Source organism: Pleurodeles waltl, chromosome 9, assembly GCF_031143425.1.
Source record: "Pleurodeles waltl isolate 20211129_DDA chromosome 9, aPleWal1.hap1.20221129, whole genome shotgun sequence".
Classification (NCBI taxonomy): domain Eukaryota; kingdom Metazoa; phylum Chordata; class Amphibia; order Caudata; family Salamandridae; genus Pleurodeles; species Pleurodeles waltl.
Genome location: NC_090448.1, coordinates 893,287,540 through 893,306,725, shown reverse-complemented (window position 1 = coordinate 893,306,725; position 19,186 = coordinate 893,287,540). Strand labels below are relative to the sequence as shown.

The 19,186-nt window shown below is 47.6% G+C and overlaps 1 protein-coding gene across 1 annotated transcript in view; it reads right to left on the bottom strand.

Annotated features, from left to right (window-relative positions):
* CCDC197 (coiled-coil domain containing 197) overlaps window positions 1-5,167 on the bottom strand; it is a 212,589-nt gene extending 207,422 nt beyond the window's left edge. The window contains exon 1 of the mRNA XM_069208233.1: window positions 4,841-5,167. Within this exon, the coding sequence (XP_069064334.1) occupies window positions 4,841-4,950 (110 nt within the window). The 5' untranslated portion in view covers window positions 4,951-5,167. The remainder of the gene's footprint in view (window positions 1-4,840) is intronic.
* Between the last annotated feature and the right edge of the window lie 14,019 nt (window positions 5,168-19,186).

Sequence of the window (19,186 nt, the reverse complement as noted above, 5' to 3'; positions counted from 1 at the left end):
AAGGCTATCACTCAGTAACAGAATGTTGTAGCATTGACACAATCTCGCTTGGTCCTGCATACAGGTTGTGGACTTGAAACTATCAATGAAGTTCAGATATACAACAACAAACACCTAAATAGTGAACTCTCATAGAATGCAGACATTTAGTGCTAATGTTTATATTAGCTGGGATTAGATATTAAGGGATCCTTCATAAAGTAATATGTTGCCTGCTTTTATAATCTTTATGATCTGTTTGTTTATGATTGCAACTGGGGAGCTTTATCAAAAGTCCTGGAGCAGTTAAGCATAATTGTGCTCACTTTATGTACCTCAGAGCCATTTACCACTAATCTATAGGGGTTAGTCCCCCTGTTGAACCCAAATATGATCATTAGGTACCCCCACTAAGCCTTTGACTCACAGGGCAGCAAAGTCCAGCTGCCCACGTCTTATGCAGGGAGATGGCATTGGATTAATAACACAGCCTTCAAAAAGTGTCCACCCAAGGCTGCAACAGTGATACCTTTATGCAAGTGCAGTCTCTTCATGGTACTTGTAATATTCTGTCATGTGTTTTAACTTCCACAGTAGTCGGCTTCTTCTAGCACCTGGATTCTTTGTGGTTCTCAATATTTTCCTTTAGAACTCGCTCTGCCAAGTTCCCCTGACATCTTAGTATAAGGTGGTTGCACAGTTGACTATGGTTAGGACATGTCCAGGAAGCCCACCCCCACCAATGGCACAGAGGTGCAGGTGTCTCCTATCCATGGTATCAAGTCATTTAGCTGGGTAGTAACACCCCACTTAAACAGGTGGTCAGCTCTGCCCTTTAGCAGAACTCAGGCAGCCTCTCCAGAAACACTTGTTAAGCTTCCCCAGACTATTGGTCCAAAACCTTGCAAGGGGAGATGGTTGTCATTACCCTACTCCTGGTGCTCCAATGATTATCGCAGTCTCCGCTGGTGTGGGGCTTCAAGCACTTGGTCAGGAAATTTTGGGAAAATTATTGTTCCATCTTTATATCCAAGTTGTAAGCCGACTTAGGCCCTCTTAACAACTTCGGCGATCTTTTGCCAAAGACAGCCGAAGATGCGGGCGCCAGTATACCGCCAACACTGGCGGTATATCTGCCTCCCTATTTTTACTTTTCCACTGGGCCAGCGGACGGTAACAGTGTTACCGTCCACTGGGCCAGCGGAAAAGTCACATCAACATTGCAGCTGGCTCGTAATAGAGCCGCTGGCAATGTTGATGTGCAGCGGGTGCAGTGGCACCCGTTACACACTTCACTGCCTGAAATTCAGGCAGTGAAATGTGCATTGGGGCAGTGCCTGGGGGGGCCTGCACTGCACATGCCAAGTGCATGGGCAGTGCAGGTGCCCCCAGTGGCACCCCGAGTCCCCCTTACCACCAGCCTTTCCATGGTGGTGTTTACTGCCGTGGCCAGGCTTGCGGTCGGGGACTCATGATCAAGCACCGCTGCCCTGGGGATTATGACTGCCAGGCGGAAGCCTGGCGGTATGTTTGAGGGGCTGGCGGTATGGCCGTGGCTATTGTACCAAAGTCATGATAGCTGGCGGAACACCGCCAGCCTGTTGGCGGTGTTACCTCCAGCTTACCGCCGGCCGCCAGGGTCGTAATGAGGCCCTTAGTGTATTCCTGCAATTCAGTTCTCTGACCAGATTGTCATAAAGGCTGGCCAAACCATGTTTTTTGTCCCTGGGTGTGAGCAAAAATGTGTGGTGGAGATGGCAGTTTCCTTTCAGGAGAATCCCAAAATAAAGGTACAAAAGATATGGGGGTTGTCCTACTCAACGACTCTTAACCTGCCTATAGGTGGGTAGCTATTTAGAGAACAAAAGGCCTGGAAAGGGCAGGGTCATTTTGAGTATTTATTTATTTATTTATGCATTTTTACATAGCGCAAGCATTACCCAGAGGTGTCAAAGCACTTTACAATAGAGCGGAAAACGTTACATGAGAAATTCAGAGTTGCATGGTACTAGGTGACAAAACATATAACTACTGCAGTTACTCATGGGTGCGTATTTACAAGTTACATATTGCCTACACATTACATACTTCGCAAAGTTAAAGCGATTTGGGTTGCACAAAAACATATTACATATTAACAGTTAAAATAGAGAGGTCATTATGACATTTAATAGTTAGGGTCATGCCATAAAATGTGAGAGTGTATGCCTTGTGGCAAGCTTAGCAAGGAGAGTTATTGAGAACAATCTCTTTAGAAGAGAAGAGTTTTATGGTCTATTTTAAAGATATAGATGTAGGACATCGAGAACATGGAAGTTTGTTGACTGAAGCTATTGAAACAATCCCTCTAGTGTATCATTGCAGTTGATTCCTAAAAATACAAGTGCCCTCCATGCTCCTAGATGTAAGCCAGAAGCCTTTTCATCTGTATAGTGGAATAGCAATGGATCCTCGAATCATCGGGGGCCTTGCAAAGGCAGGTATTTTCAAAATCTCAAGATAAAGAAGGGACACATTTTTTTTCCCTGTTGGTATCCTGGAGAAAAGAGGTTTTGTGTTTGAAAGATGAGTTCCTCAAAAAATCCAATTGTCAAAGTCTAAAACCAAAAATCAAGGAAAAGGACGGAACTAGCCGGTCAACACATAGGGGCTCACTACAAAAGACCTGTGTCAGAATGAGGCCTATGCGGCCGTCCCTCCGTGAGCCCTATTACGAGCTTCCCGCTGGGCTGGCGGACGGAAATAGAGTTTACATCCGCAGGCCCAGAGGGAAACTCGCCCCAACATTGACGTTGACTCGTAATCGAGCTGGCGGCAACGCTGCGGTGTGTCGGGTGCGACAGCACCCACTGGGCTTTTCACTGCCCGTAATTCGGGCAGTGAAAGGCGAGACGGGCTGACAATGGGGGCCCCTGCACTGCCCATGCAAGGGCTGACAGAAAGGGAACTCATAATCACAAGGACAACAGCGCTGCTTGCAACGCTGCCCTGGCGGATTTCGACTGCTGAGACCGTCAGGTTGTCGACTGGAGGCAACCTAGGGGTGCCAGCAGTCGGACCGTGGCGGCTTCGCCACAGTCGTAATGTGGCAGTCTAAAGACAGCCATACTCGTAATAAGGGCCATAGTGTTAACATTTTCAAAAAACCTGGATAACTATAAAAGCAAGCAAACTGTCACCCCTTCAGTTCTTCTGTCTGTCTGTGGAGACAGACAGAGCCTAGTTAGTGTCAAATTTCTAGTGTTGCTCCACTACTCCACTTTCATATCAGCTCCAGAATATTGCGCTACCCGAATACCGTGGACAAAATAATGAGAACCGTAATATTAGAAAGGTTAGCATATATCAGTAAGTATAGGTTTACTTTTCCCAAGTCCATATATATGTACCTTGACAAGGCATATATTGTCTATGTGTATAGGGGGTGAGTTATAAATAGAAAATATATACTGATCTACATGCACCTACCTTCTCAATATTTGGTCCCCCATATCTTGCCTGCAATATTTTAATAGCACAAAGTTTCTATAGTCGGTATTTTGATATACAACGACCATTCACACTCTGAGATGGCACCCTGCATTTTTCGACACACTCAATGCAGGGGTGCCTTTCTTCGACGATCCACGTAAATAAAAAAAAACTCATACAGTAAGCTTCACGTATACAATGTCACAAGTTTAGGATGCGAATACCAAATGTGTATTAATAGGCTGTGTGAAGAACACCCTTGCACAGACGGTCCTGTTCCTTTACGAGGGCGACGTCTTAACTGATGAGCAAACAAACTTTAAGCTAATCCTTGACTGGTTGTGGAAGGAAGGTAAAAACAGCTTTCTGGCAACGCCCGACATACAGTACTTTCTTAGCATGCACTGAAGAAGAGGCAGAGGGAATTGGAAAAGAACAACATTATTAAAACCCCGCTTTCGAGGGCTCAAACCAATCCCATCGATGGTACTTCGTGAGCATAACAGGAAGGATGCTTGCAACTCTTAACCTCCCACCCCCCTTCCTTTGCAAACACTGTTGAAATGCCCTTGTTTATTTATATTTACCCCGTGCTTTTTCGCCTTATTGGTTTCTATGTTCATCTCGTTTCAATATTTTCCAGCAGGCTTCGTCCCATTGCCCCCATATGTAACATTTTTTCATTTTATTCCCATCACACATGCAATTAATATCTCTTTAAAGGTGACTAATTCCGACAAATATAATAAGTAAATCCGTCTATATTTCTGGGCGGGTGGGTGCAGATGGGATTGATAGGGGCCCTGGGGCCCAAGCAGGATCAATCTGACCCTGGCTGGTGTAGCAGCGTTTCAGCGAGATGTTGTGTAAATTCCGTCAAGCAAATTAGTCGAGTGTAAGGCCATAAAATATCTACTAATGTGACACCGCTTAAATTAGCAGACTGTCAGACATGCTAATGTGTCAATAGCTAAACTCTGCATGTCATGCTTAGAAAAAAAATCACATAAAATGCCCAATCTCAAAACTTAAAAAATACACGAAATACTTATCTCGGTATAATACATATATTTGTGTTTTTATAATAGCCCTCGAAAAGAGCTGAATTCCTCTGTAAACGTCAAATAAAAAGTGCACGTGCTCAGATATTTGAAGCAGGGAGCTCTGAGAAGATCAGTTACTGTATTTATTAATTCAACGTACGCAATACGATGCCATACAGTAGCCGTTTTAGATGCGAAATGGGGATCCTGGAAGGGTATTATCGGGTTCATAGCCCCAAATGTAGCAGCATGTCAGGCGTTTTAGGCTTCTGTAAGTTACAACGCTGTTTACATTTTTATTATTATACTCTTTTTAAAACCTCGCCCAGGAATGAAACATGACCTACCTTCCTTCTCCCAACTGCGTAACGAAAACGTTCCTCTTCGTGTTTTCTACGTGGAGCAAATACCTCGGGTCATCCCGTTTCATCGTCGGCAGCACCTCTGCGTCTGCCATTGTGATCTTTGGGCCAGAAAAAAACTTTTCTTTAACTTTTCTAGAAGAATCTCGTTGACGTTTCTTTTAAAAAAGCCTGAATAAAAAATATCTCCTAGGGGTGTGTGGTTGGCTGAGGTCGGCAGTAATAGAAGCTGTGCGGACAGTTGATGCAGGAACACTCCATGCCGCGGTACCTTTGTTCATAGAAATGTAATACCCTGAAGCACAAGATTCTCATACAGGGAAGGTAAGGGCTACTTCAGTGTGTCAGCATTCCGTTGCCGGGGTAACTGTGACGACAGAAACAAGGCTCCACGAATCAGCAGCGAGTCGCTCTGGAAACCAGTCAAACTACTGTGTATCTTTGTTCTTCACGGGAGAAGATAGGTGCCACAAGATCTACAGACTGAATCAGCAATAAAACGGGCACGTTCCACAATTAAAAGAAGCCGTACTTTCATTGGTATTTTGCTCAGTGCCTCAGCCGTAGGTCATCTTGAAATTCCAAAGACCTCTCGTTCTTGCCACATCACTCTCCATTTCCATCCCTTGCAATTGAGTGAAGCCATGGCCAGAAAACAAGGCTCCAGATTCAGCACTCAAATATAACAAATTATATAACCTCACACGTTTTCATTGTTAACAGACTACACACTAACATAAAAACACACGGACAATTTTTAACACTGAAGTACAAGTATAATTAAAGCGGCGTGTACCATCCCGTAAAGCGATTACTGTCTTTTCGCTTCAGGATTACAGTACTCTGCATATTATTTCGCTGTTTGGTTACTTAGGGCCAGATGTAGCAAAACGCCAATTTGCGACTTTCAAATTGCGAGTCCCTGCGACTCGCAATTTGCAACTCGCAAATTGGTATGCAGTACGGTGTCTCAGACACCGACTGCGACTCGCTATGGGGTCGCAATGACCCACCTCATTAATATTCATGAGGTGGGTCGCTAATTGCGGCCCCATAGCGAGTCTAGGCACTCGCAAACATGGAAGCCTGCTGTCGTCAGCAGACCTCCATGTTCGTGACTGCTTTAAATAAAGCAGTTTTTTTTTTTTAAGTGTAGCCCGTTTTCCTTAAAGGAAAACGAGCTGCACTTAAAAAAAAAACCGAAACCTTTAGTTTCGGTATTTTTTCAGGGCAGGGCCCTCCCTGGAGTGGTTGGACCACTCCCTGCCCTGAAAAAATATTTGTGGGTCCATTCACAAAGTGGAAGGGGTCCCATGGGGACCCCTTCCAATTTGCGAGTGGGTTACCGTCCACTTCAAGTGGATGGTAACTGCGACTCCATTTGCGACCGCATATGCGGTCGCAAATGGAATTACATTCCACTCCGAATCGCAAATAGGAAGGGAACACCCCTTCCTATTTGTGATTCTGAAATGCATATTGCGAGTCGGTCCTGACTCGCAATATGCATTTCTGAATAGCAAAGAGGCTATTGCTCCTCGCAAACGTCGATTTTCGCCGTTTGCGAAGGCGCAAACCCTTTGCTACATCTGGCCCTAAATTACTACCTGGACCTTTAGATCTACGCAGAAATGCAGGACCAAAATGATTCGTTTTTTTGACTTCACAAAGCATATAGGTATTAATTCAAACTGAAACTCGACAGTTAAGATATTTAGGGCCAGATGTAGGAAGCACTTTGCGAGTCGCAAACGGCAAAATTTGCTGTTTGCGACTCGCAAATGCGTGTTTCCTATGCAGAAATGCATTTTGCGAGTCGTTACCGACTCGCAAAATGCATTTCCGAATCGCAAATAGGAAGGGGTGTTCCCTTCCTATTTGCGATTCGCAATGGTATGCAATTCCATTTGTGACCGCTTATGCGGTCGCAAATGGAGTCGCAGTTACCATCCACTTGAAGTGGATGGTAACCCATTCGCAAACGGGAAGGGGTCCCCATGGGACCCCTTCCCCTTTGTGAATGGACCCCAAAATATTTTTTCAGGGCAGGGAGTGGTCCAAGGGACCACTCCCTGCCCTGAAAAAACCGAAACAAAAGGTTTCGGATTTTTTGAAATGCAGCTCGTTTTCCCTTAGGGAAAACGGGCTACATTTAAAAAAAAAAAAAAACTGCTTTATTGAAAAGCAGGTCGCTAACATGGAGGCCTGCTGACTACAGCAGGCCTCCATGTTAGCGAGTGCCTATACTCGCTATGGGGCCGCAATTTGCGACCCACCTCATGAATATTCATGAGGTGGGTCATTGCGACCCCATAGCGAGTTGTAGTCGGTGTCTGAGACACCGTACTGCATAGCAATTTGCGAGTTGCAAATTGCGAGTCGGAAGGACTCGCAATTTGCAACTCGCAAATTGCTTCCTTCCTACATCTGGCCCCATGTATATTTCTTTAAAAAAGATCATACACAGTGAGCAAATACAACGCAAACATTATTTTATCGACTAATATATAGCAATGTAGAACCGTGTTGCATTGACTCGCTAATTGTATTAAAAGGGCACATTTTTATTTTGAAAGACATGATGACGCAAGCAAACTCTAGTATAGGAGTGCTATTAGGTATTATAATGCGGAAATAAAAGCTTCTCAACCAGCTTAGATTTCCTCTAAAATTGAGCAATCTGCTTACACCCCTAGAGAGATTTTTCAGATCCTTAAAGACATCAGGGAACCTAAGTCTCTGTGGTGTCGCAGAACGGTGACGCAACAGGTCACTGGACAACACCAACAACAGAGGGGCGCGGCCCGGAGTGTTCCCCCTTGGGCGCACCCGTGTACATTCGTTTTGGCCACACCCGTGTTTAGGTGTGCTGTGGTTTGCCCCGAGGTCAGGGGCCTGAGTATAAATAAACAGGGTGTGGTCGGGAAGGCTCAGTAAGGCACGAACGGAGAAGCAACAGACACGGAGGTGCCGTACCCGAACCTGCCTGGGCTGCACCCGACCACTCCGATAAAAGTCAGCATTGTGTCTGAGAATTATTTAAGCAGCTGAGTACAAGGTAACATTTCAGTGGCAAACACTGCATTGGCGACGAAGACGGAGCAGTGTCGTACCTTGCTCCTCCTCCAGACCCCTTGTCCACTCTGCGGCAGCTGCTAGAGATGCGGTGCTCGTGCCGCGTGAGTGTGAACGCCTGCCCTGACGTGCCCGTTTTCAACACGGCCTATGTGGTTGGCCCCGCCCCGCAACTCAAGTAAAGGCCTCAAAGCCTTCCATCACGAGGTTCCACACCCACGTTTTGCACGCTCATTCACCTCTGCACCTTCCAGGACAGGGAACCTGACTGCCATCAACCGCAACTCAGGATGGTAGGGCCATTCCCTCAGCACTACCGGATCTACGGCCACGTGTCTGACGCCCACCGCGTCTAAGGAAAGAGCACCCAGCCCTCCTACCAAGCGGCCCACGTGCCCTTCGCTAGCCAGTCCCAAGTGACAGCGCACCCAGCCGTCCTAACCAGTGGCACACCTGGAAACCCTGGTGAGTGCGCCTCTACATTACACCTGTTCACTCAGTGCCCAAACCTACTGCCATGTCTGCTGTGCCACCGGTGGAACCATTCCTCGTCGAGGGAGCCCCGTCTGCACAAGCCCCAAAATGGAGAGAGTGGGTGGAGAGAGTCCTCCTATTTTAGGAAACTACCAGAGTTGAGGACGCTCAGAAGCGCGCCATGCTCCTTCATTTAGGGGGAAAGGACATATACAAAATATTGAAAAACCTTGTAGAAGACGATCCCAAGACACACACGACTCTCATTGCCGCTCAAAACAGGCATTTCGAACCAATGGCCAACACCGCTTACAAACGTTTCATCTTCAAGCAAGCTAGGCAACAGGCGGAGGAGTCGCTAGATGCTTTTCACATGAGGCTGAGAGATCTAGCCAGCACCTGCATGTTTACTGACGAGACAGAGGAAATAAGAGGACAAATCATCCAAGGGTGTGCGTCATTGAGGTTCAGGGAACGCATACTGGAAAACTCCGGAAGACCGCTACCCGACATTCTGCAAATGGGCCGAACAAAAGAACTGTCGAAGGCCCGCGCACCCCACATGGAAGCGGCCCTACAGAGGCCCATTAAAGAGGAAGCAGCCAATACAGTTACATCATCGGTAAACTAAACTAAACAACGCTCCAACAAGTTTCAGACAAGACAATGTGGATATTGCAGCGGAACCCCACACAAGTCGGCCGAGTGCCCAGCAAGAGGAAAAACATGCTCCAGCTGTGGGAAGCTAAAACATTTTGCAAAGGTGTGCAGGTCAAGAAGACCCTGAACAGGAAACGCGTCCGTCAACATGGCGTCAAACAAGTCGGAGCATGAAAGTGATATGGATGACGATGAAGCTGTGGTGCACGTAATTCACTCCCTATTTACTGTTGGGCATACCATCCCTCGCCAAACGCAACTACCGCATACGGGCAGAACATGCCACTTGTCTTAAAGGGCGTATTCCAAACCACACTCGCCCATGGATCACAAACCATTCCAGCAAAGGTTTACGTGACCGAAGAAGGACAGGGGATGCTGCTCGGCTGCAAAGCTTCAGAAGACCTAGGAGTAGTCACGTTTCCCTTCAGCATACACCAGGAATCCATAACGAAACTGTTGGCAAGATACCAGGGAGTGTTTGAAGGAATTGGATGCCTATGAAGCCGAGAGATAAAGCTCCACATCAACAAGACCGTGCAGCCGGTCGCTCTCTGCCACCGACGCATCGCGTTTCATCTCAGGTCACAAGTGGAGAAAGAGCTGGACCACCTCGAGAAAGCAGGCATTATTGAGAGGATATCCGGACCCACACCGTGGGTCTCTCCCATTGTAGTAGCGCACAAACCCAAACAACCTGGAGAGGTCACATCTGTGTGGACATGCGCCTTCCGAATGCCACCATAAAACGTGAGAGACATCTGACACCCACAATCGACGACATTCTGGGAGAACTCAGCGGATCCTGTTGGTTCTCCAAGAAAGACCTTCGGTCCGGATATCATCAGCTGGTACTGCCAAAAGAGTCGTGCTACACCACAATGTTTTCCAAACATGTAGGACTAAGGAGATATAAGCACCTAAACTTTGGGATCTCCAGCGCCGTGGAGGTTTTCCAGAATGTCACACCGGAGCTACTGGCTGATCTACCAGGAACAATAAACGTCAGTGACGATATTCTCGTTCATGCGCCTACGATTGCAGAACACCACTCACGCCTTCAGAACATGCTCCAACGAATCCAAGAATCAGGACTCAACTTACATCGCAGGAAATGTGAGTTCTTAAAGGACAAAATACAATTCTTTGGATACGTATTCTCAGCTAGCGGTGTTGCACCGGATCCAGACAAAGTGAGGTGCGTCAAGAATGCACCCCCTCCCATGAGTGTAACAGAAGTCCGGAGCTTCCTGGGCATGGTTAATTACTGTGGTTGGTTTATCAAAGACCTATCTACTCTCACCCAGCCCCTCTGAAACCTAACCAAAACCTCAGCAGCATGGACCTGGGGCCTTGCAGAGCAATCCGTGTTTGAAGCCAACAAGGAAGCACTATCCAGCGAGACCACACTAAGGGCCAGATGTAGCAAAAATAAAAATTGCGACTCGCATTTTGCGAGTTGATGCGACTCGCAAAATGCGAGTCGCAATATGTAATGCCAGAAAAAAAAACGATCCGATATTGCGACTCGCAGCCGGACTTGCAACGCAGTGTGCGAGTCCGCAGATTGCAAGGTCGCTTTTTGCGAGTGTGCAAAAAACGAACTCGCAATTAGCGAGTAGGTGTCGCAAATTGCGATTACCTTGAAAATTGCTTGCAGGTGCAGCAGAACACTCCAGAAAGCACACCAGAACACTCTGGAAACACTCAATAGGTCAATAGGTGAGTATGGTGGGAGTTGACACGTACCGTCCAAAATATTGTGTTGCAATGTGTTCCCGTCTCAGTCTGCCTTGATTAGCTAGACTCCTATCCCCATGATGGCGATGTGGTTGTTCTTGCTCTTCATCATCAGGATCTGGGTCTGCAGGGGTGAGAGGTAGCCCACGTCGGGTGGCTATGTTGTGGAGGATGGCGCATGCGACCACAATTTTGAATGCGATAATGGGGGTGTATTGGAGGGCGCCTCCACTGCGGTGGAGGCATCTGAATCTTGCCTTCAGGAGTCCGAAGGTGCGCTCTATCAGGTTCCTGGTCCTCTTATGCGCACTGTTGTATTGCCTCTCTGATTCAGTGCTGGGTGTTAAAAACGGAGTCATGATCCAAGGCCTGAGAGCATAGGCACTGTCACCTGTTGGGCACAAAAGTACACTGTTAGGAAGTCCAAATAGTCGTGCACAGTGACCTGTGTGTATGTCTGCAAGTGTCTGTGGCTCTACCTAGGAGGTAACCGTCTCCGAATTCCCCACGTTCCAGGCGTTGATGTATCCCAATATGCCTAAAAATGTATGAGTCATGGGTACTGCCTGGAAACTTAGCTACGATGTCCGTGATGACATAATGGGCATCACAAACAACCTGTATGTTGAGTGAGTGGGTACACTTTCTGTTGCGGAAAACGTGTTCCAGATTTGCAGGGGGGCATATTTGAATGTGTGTCCCATCTACACACCCTATGACATGGGGAAAGTGGGCAATCCTGTAAAAGTCCAGCTTGGTGCTGTTCATTTCTGCCTCATTCCTTGGTAAGTATATGAAGTGAGACATGTGCGTGACTAAGGCATCTAGGAAGGCCCTGAGGAACCTTGACACTGCACTTTGGGATACCCCACCTGCCACAGCAATGACCCCCTGATAGCTCCCTGAGGCCAAGAGGTGCAGTGAGCATAGTACTTGCACATGCGTAGGAATGGCGCAGCCACGCAGAGTCTGGTGTTCTAGCTGTGGTTTGAGTAAATCTATTAATTCTAGAATGGCTGCGCTGCTAAGGCGGTATTTGTCATAGATCTCCTCTTCAGTTTGCTGAAAAAGAGTCTGCCTGGTTCTATATATCTTCTCCTGTCTGTGGCCCCTCCTCCTCCTCTGCTGGGCTGCGTAGACTCTCCTCCTCACTGCTATCAGGTATATCTCCGCCATCTTGAGTAACCCAGATGGCTTCTGGGTCCCCTTTTATACTTTGGTAATGGTTACCACCTGCTCTGAGTTAGTGGTAAATGGGACATGCAAACTGGGCTTTTTGCGACTAGTCGCAATTTGCGAGTTGCAATTGCATAAGGTTTGCGACTCGCAAATTGCGACTTGCTATTTGCGGGTCGCAAAATGGGGTCGCAACGGATGCGACTCGCAAACGGGTCCCATCGCTTTTTGCGAGTCGGAAATGGGCTTTTTGCATCCCATTTCCGATTTTGCACTGTCGCAAATTGCGATTCTGCCCGTTTGCGAGTCGCAAACCTTTGGTACATCTGGCCCTAAGATACTTTGACCCAAACAGGCACACTAAAGTCGCTGTGGACGCAGGACCGAAAGGACTTGGAGCTGTATTGTTGCAAGAACAAGGGGAAGGGCTATGGTCCCCGGTAGCGTATGCCAGCAGGTCACTCACTGAAACAGAACAGAGCTATTCTCAGATAGAGAAGGAAGCGAAAGCCGTACATTGGGGCTGCGAGCACTATCATATCTATGTCTATGGACGCCCTTTTACAGTGATCACTGACCACAAGCCGCTACTCCCTATGTTCAACGGCACAGCCTCGAAGCCTCCACCCAGAATAGAGAAATGGATGCTTCAGTTATAGGACTACAGGTGTCAACGGGAATACCGTCCGGGATCGGAGAACCCAGCTGGCTACCTCTCCAGACATCCCTGAGCAGCCTCAGATGTAGAGGCGCATGACGCACTGGAAACGGAAGAGTATGTCCGGTACATTGCTGATCGGTCCTGGCCCCTACCCATATTGATGAGTGAAATTGTTCAAGCCACCAAAGATGATGAATGCCTGCAGAAAGATTTGACAGCAATACAGACCAACCTGTGGCATGTCATAAAGAAACAACTACCCCTGCTGAGCTCAGACGCGCAACGTGCACTAGAAAGCCTATATCATGTGCGCGACAAGCTCACGGTGGACACAGAGGGGTGTGTGCTGAGAGGGTGCAGGCTGGTCATACCATCATCGCTCACCACCAGAGTCGTGCAACTGGCTCACAACTGGCATCAAGGAATGGTAAAGACAAAAAGCCACCTAAGGACAAAAGTATGCTTTCCCCTCATTAGGTGAACTAGTCAAAAACAAGGTGAAATCGTGTATGTGGTGTCAAGCCACCAGAGAACCAAGCAGGCCAATCCCCCTCACGACCGAGCCTAGCCCCGAAGGCCCCTAGGCATTTGCAAGTCTAGACTTTGGAAGCCTCCCCGATGGCCGCCACACCATGGTCCTCATCAACCATTTCTCCAAATACCCTGAGGTAGAGATCATCCCGGCCCTCATGGCAGACATAGTCATAGCAGGACTGGAGAAGGCAGTGGCCACTCATGGCCTAATATCGGAAATAAAGACAGACAATGGCCCGCCATTCCAAAGTAGAGAATTAGCAGAATCTCTAGGCAGCACAGGCACTCGACATCGGCGGATAACACTAGGATGGCCTCAAGCCAACGGGGAGGTCGAAAGGTTCATGAGAACATTGAACAAAGTGATTCGCATCGCCCACGCCAGTGCCCAGACGAGTGACTATGCCATCTACTCATTCTTACTAAACTACAGCCAGACACCTCATTTGACAACCAACAGAGCACCGGGACACGTCGCGTTTGGGAGAGCTACAGTTGACTTAATCCCACACCACCAGTCATGGACGCCTCCAGCCATGGATCAAGACCGGGCTCAGGAATGGCGTTTGGCCACCAATCAGCGTGCAAGCATGAAGAGGCGAGTGGTATAGTCAGACCTGGAAGTGGGGGACAGGGTCCTGCTGAACACGGGCAGGGGAACACTCTGGGCCGTGCCCCTCTGTTGTTGGTGGTGTCCAGTGACCGGCTGTGTCACCGATCTGCGACACCACATTCCTCCAAAAATTTCAACAACAAAACAAGTATAACAAAATGTCTTCTCACCCATCCCACAGGTGGTCGTGCAATCGTGTAGATGGAATGGGGTGTTGCGCAGGTTGTACCTGGTGACTTCTGATCTCCCTGTGTATAAATAAACAGGGCGTGGTCGGGAAGGCTCAGTAAGGCGCAAACGGAGGAGTGACAGACAAGGAGGTGCCATACTCGAACCTGCCTGGGCCGCACCCGGCCACTCCGATAAAAGTCAGCATTGTGTCTGAGTATTATTTAAGCAGCTGAGTACAAGGTAACGCTTTCAGTGGCAAACACTACAGTCTCCACGCTCCGTCCTAGAGGCCTTTATTGAGCACAATAATAATTTTGCTCTCTTCTTTCAAAATAACTTATTGGACATTTATTCCTCCTTCCCCAACGTGTCAGATAGTGAGGATTCCTCGAGTAGTGAGCCCCCTCCAGTGCAATTAGAAGAGACCCCCATGGTCTTCTTGATTTCACTGTGAGCCTTCTTTCAGACTTCCTAACAGCAATAAAGTCAGATTCTCCCCTTGACCCTGCTCCCCTACATATTCTCTGCCAAGGGTCTGATAGTATTGCTCCCACCCTGGTGGATTTGCTTAATCTCTCCCTCAGTAGCGGCTGGCCCCGCGCATTGCAAACATGTGGTGGTTAAATCTCTTTTGTAAAAGCCTGGGTTGGATGCCCTTTTCCTGAGTAAATATAAGTATAACTCCTGTTACCTGGAGTTTCAAAGCTCCTGGAAAAAACGTGTCAAAGAACATCTCTCCGTCGTCCTTGAGTCCAACGAAATCCTCCACCCCACAAAAATGGGGTTCAGAGTGCGGCACAGAAGCTGGCAGTGGTAGAGGAACTTAGATACCTGCTGTATCAAGGAGGTTCAGCAGCCATTCTTCTTTTAGATCTCAGCACGTCCTTCAATACAGTAGATTATGCCACTCTTATCCATAGGATATCAAATGTGGGTTTCGATGGCCATGCACTGAAATGGCTTTCCCCCTTTCTGGAGAACAGAACATTCCAGGTGTTAGATGGCTCCTGCTACTTCAACTGTCTTCCTCTTAGTCGTGGGGTGCCGCAGGGTACTTACCTGAGCCCCACCCTTTATATTTAATCTTTATATGTACCCATTTATCTGAAATTGATGACACTCAGCTGGTGATCGCCATCTCCCTGGATCCCAGCTCTAGTCACCTCAGTCTAGGCCCCTTTGTGTCAGGAATTAGCCAGACGGATGGCTAACTGTAAACTGAAGCTCAACGAAGATAAGACTGAGATTATTCTACTGGGTAAAAATTTCAGTAAGAAAGTCCTATCCCCTGTCCCAGACTTCCTGGAGAGGCTTCCTAGCCCCAAATGTGTGATTAAAAAGTCTTGGAATGTGACTAGATTCAAGCCCTACAATGGAGCATCATGCTAAAAAACGTGCTGCTAATTGTTTTGGTGTCTTGAGACTGCTAAGAAAGGGTTTAAATAGTCTTCCTTTTCTAGCTAGAAGAGTAAGGGGCATATTTATACTCTGCGCCAGTTTTGCGTCATTTTTTTTTACGCAAACCCGGCACAAACTTAACTCCATATTTATATTTTGGTGCTACACATGTCTAGTGCCAAAATATGGGAGTTCAAGTCTTTTTTTGCCTGCAGGAAACTACCTTCCATCAATTAGATGCAAGGTAGGTGTTTCCGGGCAAAAAATGACTCCAAGGCCCCAGAGCCTTATTTGTACTCCCGTGCAAAAATCATGCACGGGGAGGAGAGCCTTAAATAATAGCGCTAAGCCTGCTTAGCGCCATTATTTAATACCTGTGTATGGGCAGGCGTTAGTGGACCTGTGGGACTTTTTCCATGGTCATAGACCATGGAAACAGCCCACAGGTGCCCTTCCCTGCCCCCAGGGACACCCCCACCGACCTGCACCCACACCTGGAGGACACCTAAGGATGGGGGGACCCATCCCAGGTAAGTCCAGGTAAGTATTTTTAATTTTTTCAAAGTGCCATAGGGGGCCTAACTTGGGCCCCCTACATGGCACTGTGCCCAATGGCCATGCCCAGGGGACATAAGTCCATCTGGACATGGCCAATGGGCTGGGGGGAATGTCTCCTGTCTTAACTGAGACAGGAGTCATGCCCATGGGGTTCTAACATCAGAAAATGACACTAGTCTTGGCAGAGGCATTTTTTTTGCCTCTGTCCCTATTAGCTTCATCCTCTGACGCTAAACCCCCTGTTCCCCCTATGCCTCCTGCACTCCTTTTCAGTGATACTAGCCTGGCCTACAATCGGCTACCTTCATACCATAAATACGACACCCAGCTGGCGCCTTGGTATGGCACTAGCCGGCGGTAAACTTTTTTACGCTGAACTTTATTAGTGCAGTTCAGCGTCAAAAAGAATAAGTATGGGCCTAATTGTCCAGGCTCTTATTATTTCATGACACAAAAAGTTGATGGACGGAGTGTTGAAATTTTTCAAACACTCACCCCCAAGTCACAGATCTGGGTTTAATCCATCGTTCTTTTTCTCACCAGGCCACTCTAATTTGGACCCAGCCATATGCAAATCAGGCTTGACCCTGTTCCCCATGGGTACAGTCCAGCCTGAACTGCCAGGCCAGGTTCTCCCTGGACCGGAAACAAGCATCCTGGGACCGGTTTCAGGGTATCACCCTTCATCAGCCAGGCTAGCTTGAATCCAGTGGCACAGTGAACAAGGGACCCATGTCTGGGCATACCCTTCCCACTTAGGGCAAATTTAGTGACACAAATGGATGATGGATAGAGTGTTGACATTTTTCAAACACTCACCCCTTTACAGATCTGGGTTTAATCCATCGTTCTTTTGCTCACCATGCCACCCCAGTTTAGACCTAGACATGTGCAAATCAGTCTTGACTCTGTTCCCCATGGGAACAGTCCAGCCCGAACTGCCAGGCCAGGTCAACCCTGGACCAGAAACAAGCATCCTGGGACCAGTTTCAGGGTATCACCCATCATCAGCCAGGCTAGCTTGAATCCAGTGGCATAGTGAATAAGGGATCCAGGTCTGGGCATACTCTTCCCATTTAGGGCAAATTTAGCGACACAAAAGGATGATGGACGGAGTGTTGACATTTTTCAAACACTCACCCCAGTCACATATCTGGGTTTAATCCATCATTCTTTTGCTCACCATGCCACCCCAGTTTGGACCCAGCCATATGCAAATCAGTCTTTACCCTGTTCCCCCAGGGAATAGTGCAGCCCAAACTGCCAGACAAGGTGCTCCCTGGACCAGAAAGAAGCATCCTAGGATCGATTTTAGGGTATCACCCATCATTAGCTTACGTGGGGGGACCGCCTTCCACAGGTTTCCCTTTGGAGAACATGGCTTCTTTTCCCTGGGGGGCTGGGAATCCTTATCCTGGGAAATAGGTTGGGGCCCTTTAGAGAACTTCCCCTGTTTACCCTTACCCCCTTTTCTTCTGAGAGGGACCCTGCCCACCCTTGGCGTGGTCTCCCCCATTCCTCTTCCGGACCCTTGTGCTCTCCCAGCGGTCCGCTTCCTGCGCAAGCTTCCTGGGGTCAGTCAGCGTGAATTAGGTGCTGGCGCAGCTCTGGAAAACATAAACTGAACAAGTGGCCCCAAGCAATCAAATTGTAAAGCCCCTCATACATTGTCACCTTAGTGCCCTTCACCCAACCATCCAGTCACCTGCAGAATGAATCAACACATTCCAACCATGTTTGGGATTTCTATCTCTTATAGGACCTGAACTTTTCCTTATACTGTTCAGGGGTTAGACCATACCTTGTGAGTAGGGTATCCTTCATCATAGAGTAGGTGAGCCCTTGAGGATCCCCTATGGATGTCAGAGTATCCTTCCCCTCTACCTCAAAATGCTTCCACAGACCCACCCCCAATGAGTTTCAGGGACCAGATTTATATGGAGAGCAGATTCATACCCCTTGAACCACAAGAATACGTAATCCTCCCTTTTGTAATCCTTCACAAGATCTTTAGGAATGTGCACCCTCCTCTCAGGCTGCACTGTGATATTGCTGCCACCATCTCTACTAGACTGGCTCCTCTGATCTAGCTCCCTCAAGCTAAGCTCATGAGCCAGCAGTATCTTCTTTTCCTCAAAGGCCATCTTTCCCTCTTCCCTCTCCCTCTTGAGCTTGAGCTTCTCCAGCTCCAATTGGTATTCCCTCGCTGCCTGTCTGTCCTGTAACTCTTCAGGGGTCAGACACATTGATACCTGTCCTGGAGGCTGCCTCCCGGGACATAACAGGCCCACCCACTATAAAGTTGGGAATGGATTACACCTCCTTCTCCTCATACTCCTCCTCCTCTGTGTGTCCCTCAGCTTCCTTGGCTGTTACCCAGGCCCTCAGTGCCTTCTGCAGCTCCTCCTTCCTGGTGGAGCATTTAATGGGACAAACAAGGTTTTTTGCAGAACTGCTTTAACTGGGCAACTGTATTCCTCTCCGGTTTCTCTAAATCAAAAGCAGCTCCAGCTGATGCATCTCCAGATTGAGACATGATTAAGAGTTAAATGTGCAAAGTTCCAAAGGCAGAAAAATGAGTTCCCAAATGAAGTTCAAAAAGTCAATCAGGGGATCTGAAAAATATGGAAGTAAAACACGAACAAAGAGTCCAAAAGAGAAAAAGCAAAACAATTAGTATGTGGTCACATATTGGTCTGCACTGAAAATAGTAGTGCACACTTAATCACTGTATGTCAAGTACAAATACAAGGCCAATCCCAACCGCTGATCACCAATGTTAGAAATGGGGTCTTTGGTTGGCAGTCAGGTTACCCCCTGTCCAAGCAAGGACCCTCACTCTAGTCAGGGTAAAGGAGAATCACCCTTAGTTAACCCTCGCTCACCCCGTTGGTAGCTTGGCACGAGCAGGCAGGCTTAGCTTCAGAAGCAATGTGTAAAGTATTTGTACCACACACAATAATTCAGTGAAAACACTACAAAATGACACAAGACAGTTTTAGAAAAATAGGTAATATTTATCTAAACAAACCAAGACCAAAACGACAAAAATCCAACATACACAAGTCAAGTTATGAATTTTCAAAGAATAAGAGTCTTAAATCTTTTAGAAAACAGTGTGAACGTTGTTAGTGTACAAAAGTAGCTGGGTAGCAAAATAACACCCCACGGGCGAGTGTGTGTCAGAAAAGGCCAGTGATGCGTCGATTTCTCACACGCAGGCGAGACCGTGCGTCCTTCCTTCTCTGGTCGGGTCGCCTTGCGTTGTTTC